A 7,337-nucleotide genomic window follows, 5' to 3' on the forward strand; every position below is an offset into this window, starting at 1 on the left:
TTGTAGAATTTATTTTAATGCTAGGATCGGTCATGGAAGCATACGGTTTTATTATTACCTACGACAGTAACAGAAATTATTCTGTTTCTCCCCGTTTGTACAAGTCACTTGATAGTTGCATTGCTGCGGTAAATAATTTTTCTTTCGATATTCCTGATAATTTTCCTATTGTTTTGCGTTATTTTAAAGTTAACGGAGAAATATGGAAAGGTAATGGAAAATTTGGTTTTGTAATTGTTGATGATGACGGTAGAATTAACGAAGTTAGTAACAACTTATATCATTCGTTTGAGGAATGTTCAGATGTTATGAGGGAAGTTTATGTTGAAAAGAATAAAAGGAATATATTAATATTTAGAGAGATAAATTGTGGATCGAAACATTATAAATTTACTAAAGTTCATAAAATCGATTGATATGTATTTTAAACATCCAAGTAACTGCATAATTGCTGGACCGTCACAATGCGGAAAGACTACATTAGTAAGAAAAATTATTCGTTGTAAAATTTATGATAAACCATTTAAGAAAATTTTATGGTGTTATTCTGTATATTTGCCGTTTTTTCGAGATGAAAAAGAAATTACATTTATGTATGGCCTACCTGAATCTGTACAAGGATGGGATTTGGTAATAATTGATGATTTGATGCACGAACTTGGTTCAAAAACTGCGTTTCTGTTTACAACAGAGTCGCACCATTATAATGTAAGTGTGATCTTGATAATGCAAAATTTGTTTCCAAAAAATAGAATTATGAGAGATATAACATTAAATACGCATTATTTGATTTTATTTAAAAATAATCGGGATGAAAGTCAAGTAAGTTGTTTGGGCAGACAAGCTTTTGCAGGAAAATGTAATTTTTTTATGGATGCATATAAAAAAGCAACAGAGAAGGATTTTGGTTATTTGTTATTGGATTTTCATCCCAAAACGGACAAGAAACTTTCGGTGCGGGATTCGTGTTTTCCGGATGAACAAGGTATTGTTTGGATATACTTACCGATAAAATGAAAAACGTAAAGAAAAATTATCATATGCTAGCATTTTTAGCCAAAACTACTCCCTCTCAACGAAAAGCGATATTGAAAGAGGCCACTCCCGATCAAGTTAAAGTTTTGTGCGAAATATGTGATAATTTGCGGAGGGGAAATATACCCGCTAATGTTCATAAATTACGAAAATATAAAAAAATAATTAGGAAATTAAGTGAAAAACAAGTCCCTTTAAATACCAAGAAAAAAATTTTGGTTAATCAATCTGGTGGATTCCTTCCTCTTCTATTGGCACCACTTTTGTCTATGGCAGGAGGATTAATTGGTAAAGTAATAGGAAAAAGAATTTAATGGCAAAGCAAATGGCACTGGTTCCTCCCGAATTGTTGGCTGCGTATAAAATTAAACCTGAAATAAGAATTGGAAATAATATCGAAGAATTACTCGAGAGTACTGATTTATCTGACGATAGTAAAGTCAAATTACTAAGTCAGTTGATTTCGAGATATCAGAGAACCGTCCATGCCCCGAAAGAGCCAGTCAGAGTATCTGTTGTGTCCGATGAAAATCAAGAACTGCTCGATGAAAAACCCTCTGCTGACGATAATGGTGAGGATGCATTTATTAAACAAATAACTATATCTGTACCGCAACTATATCAAAAATATATTCCTCACTTAATTGATAAATTGAGACAAAATCATTACGGATGGAATACAAAGGGTGAATTAACAGTTAGTGGCAGCCCCGTGGGGGGCAGTAATATGGTGGATTTAATTTCGCACTTAATGAGAAATCGAAAAACGCCGTTATCTCCAGTGGGCTTTAACGTTTTTTGGGAAGCTGTAAGAAAAATAAATGTTCCCAGAGAATGGATAGGAAATAAAGGTTTGGCAACTCTACCCGAAATCGGCGAAAAACCAAGATATCAACCGACGCCAGTCGAAAGTCCCGAAGAAATTTTTTCTACAATTTCTCCAAGAGTATTTTACCAGTGGAAAAAGTCATCGAAAAAGAGGAAGAAGAGTCCCGAATGGAGAAACTATTGAAATCAATATACTATAACCCGAAATCTTCGGCATCGTTCGGAGGAGTGAGTAAACTAGTTAAAGCTTCTAATTTATCGAGATCTACTGTCAGAAAATGGTTATCTTCTCAATCTGTTTATTCTCTACATAAACCTGTAAGAGTTAAATATTCTCGAAGAAAAACTAAAGCTTTTCATCCTAATGATTTATGGCAGGCTGATTTAATTGTGTTAAAGCAATTTTCCCGATATAATAAAGGGATAAAATATTTATTAACAGTAATTGATGTATTTAGTAAATATTGTTACGTTGTGCCAATAAAGGATAAAAAACCTAAATCTGTTTCGGAGGCATTTCAGATTATTTTTAAACGAAATATTCCAAAAAATGTACAAACTGATAAAGGAACCGAATTTTATAATAGATTAGTAAAAAATTTGTTTAAAAAATATAAAATTAATCACTATTCAACTCATTCAGATACTAAAGCTTCTGTGGTTGAGAGATTAAATAAAACTTTACGAAATAAAATATATAGATTATTTACTTATCGTAATTCTTATCAATATATTGATAAATTAAACGATATTGTAAAAGGATATAATAATAGTTTTCATAGAAGTATCGGGATGGCTCCATCTGAAGTTGGTCCATTGCATTACGGTACAATTTTTGGCAGGCTATATGATATAAAAAGGAAAAGTAAATTTAAATTTAATATTGGTGATTTAGTTAGAATTTCGAAAATACGTAAAACATTTAGTCGCGGATATCTGCCAGGGTGGACAAAGGAAATATTTGTTATTCACGATCGATTTCTATCGCATCCTCCGACTTACGTATTAAAAGATACACATAACGAGATTTTAGAAGGAAGGTTCTATACCGAAGAATTACAAAAGGTAACAAAATGATGCAATCAGACTTTTTCGTAACGTTAATAAGTAATGCAAGTATGGACTTGTTTCCTGAGAATACACAGTCTCGTTTTATGGTGAAAATGAGCCCTCCTATTAATTTACATGGAAATTGGGGAGTTGGACTTACAGAAGTTATTATTCCAAGAAATTGGTTTAATATATCTAATCACAATAATGATTACGTTGTTACATTTGAAGAAACTGTAAAAGAAAAAGATGAGCTACTGCCAGATAAATCGTATATGATTCCATTAACTGCCATTACAGATGATAAGAAGAAATTGATTAATATAATAAATGAAAATATAATTAAAATAACGGGTTCTAAATTAGCTGAATTTATTTTTGACGAAAATAATCAAACTGTAAATATAAATATAAAAGATGCGCATGAGTTGCATGTTACTGTAGATCATTCGTCAAAATTACTTTATATGCTAAATTTACCCAACAAAGATATTGTATTAAGGGGTAGTTCAATTTATAATTTTCGATTATCAACACAGGATTACTCTGGACAATTTTTTACTTTTGTGGAAAAAAATAGAAAAAAACAAGTAATTAAGAAAACTTATAGAGATGAAAAAATATTTATTCCTATAGGGTTATATTCGTCTCCTGAAAAATTTCTGGGAATTTTTAAACATGTAAAATTAGCATTACTACCAAATAATAAGGTTATTTTAAAAGTTCCATTGAATATTTCTGTAAAATTTGGAAATGAATTAAAAGATTTTCTTGGGTTCACAACTGTAAAATTTCCACCCGGTGAATATATAAGTCGCTATCCTATTGAAATGTCTGCAGGAATTTCGGAAATTTTTATTTATTCGAATATTATTGCTTCTCATCATGTCGGAGATATAACTGCACCATTATTAAGAGTTATACCGGTTATGACTGAGAAAGAAGAACAGATAAATAGAGTTTACCCGACACCTTTGTATTTTCCGTTAAAGAAAAATTATATTGATATTATAGAAATCGAACTGAGATCTGTAGGTGGAAAAGAAATTGTTTTTTTTTGGAGGAAAAACAATATTAATTTTATCTTTTAAACAGTTATAAATATAACATAGTTTTATTTGTTTGCATTAGTTTGTCTTTGAGAGCAGCAAAATGAAGCTCGATCCAAAAGTTTGTATAAATTATTACTGCAATCAAGCAGGAGGTAGCGTATTGACTCCCGATTTAATATTCAGGCACCGTTTGGGAATGGGAGGAAGAGGTTATTTTTCAGGGCCCCAAATACAGCGTGGTTATGGATTTTTTGGAGATTTATTTCGTCAATCTATACCTATCCTTAGGAAAGTTGGAAAATATCTTGGACGAAAAGTATTAAATCTTGCCACGGGTGTTGGATCAGACGTAATTGCGGGAAAATCATTTAAAGAGTCAACAAAAGCGCATTTAAAAGATATCGGCAGCGAAATCAAAGATGATATAGTTAAAAAAGTACAAAGCGGATCGGGTATAAAAAGAAAACGATTGAGAAGATTAGTTCAGTCACAGAATAAAAGACGGAAAGTACAAGATATATTTACCGAATGAGAAAATGGACCCCCATTCGTGCCCCTGCACTAAAAGTGAGTTGGATTTATTTAGTACCGTTTCGACTCAACTCGCTATCGACAGTACATCGGAAGTTATAGTTCACCCAATTGCGACAATTTCTGACAGTCGTGCACCTATTGAATTTTATGTATCCGGTTCTGGTGAAAATTATATCGACTTACATTCAATTTATCTGCATGTTCAAGTAAAAATTGCCAAAAAGGATGGAACAGATGTGGGAGCTGATGAAAAAGTTGTACCTGTTAATTATTTTTTAAATAGTTTGTTTTCACAATGTACTGTTTTTCTAAACGACAAGCAAATTATTTCAAATGTTAATTATCCATATCGGGCGATTTTAGATGCCTTATTATTTTATTCAAAGGATGCTCAAAAAACATTTTTAACAAGTGCATTATTTTATAAAGATACTGCACAATATATGGATTCGATAGAAGAAAATAATGAGGGATTGACTAAAAGATTTAATGTTGCTAAACAAAGTAAACTAATAGATTTAGTAGGACGATTACATATTGATTTGTCGCATCAACCTAAATTGTTAATTAATAACGTAGATTTAAGAATTAAATTGGAAAGATCTAAGGATAATTTTGCTTTAATGGCATCTAATGATAACTATAAAATTATTATTAAAAATGCATCTTTAAAAATTAATAAAGTAGATGTTAGTTCATCTGTTCAAATAGGCATAGAAAAAGCATTGCAAACGGGTGTCATAAAAATGCCATTTCGAAGAGCAGATATAAAAGTTTTTACTTTAAGTAGCGGAATACAGTCTACTAATATCTCAAATGCAGTAATTGGGCAATTACCTTATAGAATGACTATCGGTTTAGTTTCTAATACCGCATTTAATGGAAATGTAAAATATAATCCTTTCAATTTTAAAAATTACAATTTAAATTATATATGTCTATTAAAAGACAACCAAATGATCCCATCAAAACCGTACACGCCCGATTATACAAATAGCATATACGCAAGAAATTTTATATCATTATTTGAAGATATAGGATGTATTAATCACCATAAATTTACAAATATATCCTACCGGGATTATAAAGATGGCTATACTTTATATTCTTTTGATCTTTCTCCCGATCGTTCGGCATCAGAATCGCATATTAGTGTAAGCGAACAAGGAAACATATCAATTGAATTAAAGTTTGCAACCGCTATATTAGAAACTGTAAACGTTATTTGTTTACTTGAATATAATAACACTCTTGAAATTGATCACTCAAGGACAGTATTTGTAGATTACTAATGAATACTATTTCGTTATGGAAATTGGCCTCCAGTGACCAAAAAATTAAAAGAACTTTCGGAGGAGTTTTCGCATCGGATGATTTACCCGTTTGCATCGGTAAATATAAATCATTTATAATTAATCTAGACGAAAAAAATAAGCCTGGAAGTCATTGGGTATCCGCATTTTTCGATGGAAAAACCTGTTTTTACTACGATAGTTATGGAATGAAACCAACTAAACCAAAAATTATTACATTTGTTAAACGAAATTCCAGAAATTGCTGTTGGAATAATATTGTTCATCAGAGTTTATATTCGATGAATTGTGGATTTTTCTGTCTGTATTTTCTATATAAAATGAATAGAAACCAATGTTTAAAAGAACTGAGTAAAACTGATAAATTTTATAATGATGAATTTGTAAAGAAATTTGCCGAACAACATCTATATTTGGCACGCCCACCGACTATAATGTATAATCAATGTTGTAATCTACTCTCTCCTCCCAACTAACCACTTCCTCTCCCTCAACCTTCTCCCACTCTACCTCCTCCCTCTCCTCCACTCTCCTGCCTCCTCTAACTCCACTCTCTCCCCCCACCTCCTCCTCACTCCCTCTAACTCCTCTCACCCCCAACCCCTTCCCCACTCCTCTTCACCTCTAACTCCGCACTCCCCCACTTACTCTCCTCCCACCTCTCCCTTTCCCTCCCCTCTACCTCCCTCACACTACTCTCAACTCTCCTCCCCCTCATCCTCATCTGCGCTCCTCGCTCCCTCTCATCACTCCCCCTTCTACTCTCCCATCCTCTACCTCTAACCTCCTCTTACTCATCCAACACCCGCCTCTCTACCCCTCTCCTTCCATACTCTCTACCTTCTCTCTCAAACCCTATTCTCAACACCTCCTTCCTTCCCCCTCCCCTCTAACGCCCATTGACTATAATGTATAATCAATGTTGTAATTCAATGAATAAAAATATTTAAAATATAAAAAATTGTTTTATTTTTCAAAAACATACAGTTATTTAAAATGCAGTTATTGCCAGAAACCTGTACAAATAAATAAAATAAATATTATATAATCATATTTACCAATTTTTATATATAATAATAATAAAATGTACTTACCTTGTTCGATCATAAATGCTTTATACGAAAAAACATCGCATAAGCTGCAATGTTGTGTAAACCGGGTGTGGAATGGGCAAATTTTCCCGTTAAAATAACGCATTTGGTGGCATACATATATGCCGGGTATATTTCATGATGATGAGGACATGGCCTCTCTATATTCCAGTTCTTCAAAGCATGGCAATAATGCGGATATATTTTAGCATGATGGGACATGGAACTCGAATTTTTGAAGATTTGGGCACTCCCCGTTCTTCAAGATCAAAATATGGAATATTCACATTGTATATTTCTGAAGTTAAGTTCAAGTGATTTTTTTAATTTCTCCTCCTTTATAGTAAAAAAATTTATATTTTAAAAATAAATTATATAAAATTTTGCACACATTATCACTTTTTTCCCAATTTCCAAAATATTGTTTTTCATAT

The 7,337-nt window shown here is 32.2% G+C and overlaps 1 protein-coding gene and 1 long non-coding RNA gene across 2 annotated transcripts; one reads left to right on the plus strand and one right to left on the minus strand.

Moving 5' to 3' along the window:
* The first annotated feature begins 4,501 nt into the window (after positions 1-4,501).
* LOC136974994 (uncharacterized protein F54H12.2-like) lies at positions 4,502-5,791 on the plus strand. The gene has a single exon (XM_067269984.1). The coding sequence runs from the start codon at positions 4,502-4,504 to the stop codon at positions 5,789-5,791; it is 1,290 nt and encodes a 429-aa protein (XP_067126085.1).
* A 966-nt stretch (positions 5,792-6,757) lies between these two features.
* LOC136974997 (uncharacterized) lies at positions 6,758-6,994 on the minus strand. Its single transcript, XR_010880733.1, has 2 exons — positions 6,907-6,994; positions 6,758-6,828 (listed from the first exon to the last, which is right to left on the minus strand). It is a non-coding gene; the product is annotated as an uncharacterized lncRNA (long non-coding RNA).
* Between the last annotated feature and the right edge of the window lie 343 nt (positions 6,995-7,337).

Source organism: Centruroides vittatus, unplaced genomic scaffold (assembly GCF_030686945.1).
Source record: "Centruroides vittatus isolate TY-2023 unplaced genomic scaffold, ASM3068694v2 contig_360, whole genome shotgun sequence".
In the NCBI taxonomy this organism is placed as follows: Eukaryota; Metazoa; Arthropoda; class Arachnida; order Scorpiones; family Buthidae; genus Centruroides; species Centruroides vittatus.

What these genes read in the sequence shown, in the direction of transcription:
- LOC136974994 (XM_067269984.1), top strand. Translation starts at nt 4,502, where the DNA reads ATGGACCCCCATTCGTGCCCCTGCACTAAAAGTGAGTTGGATTTATTT.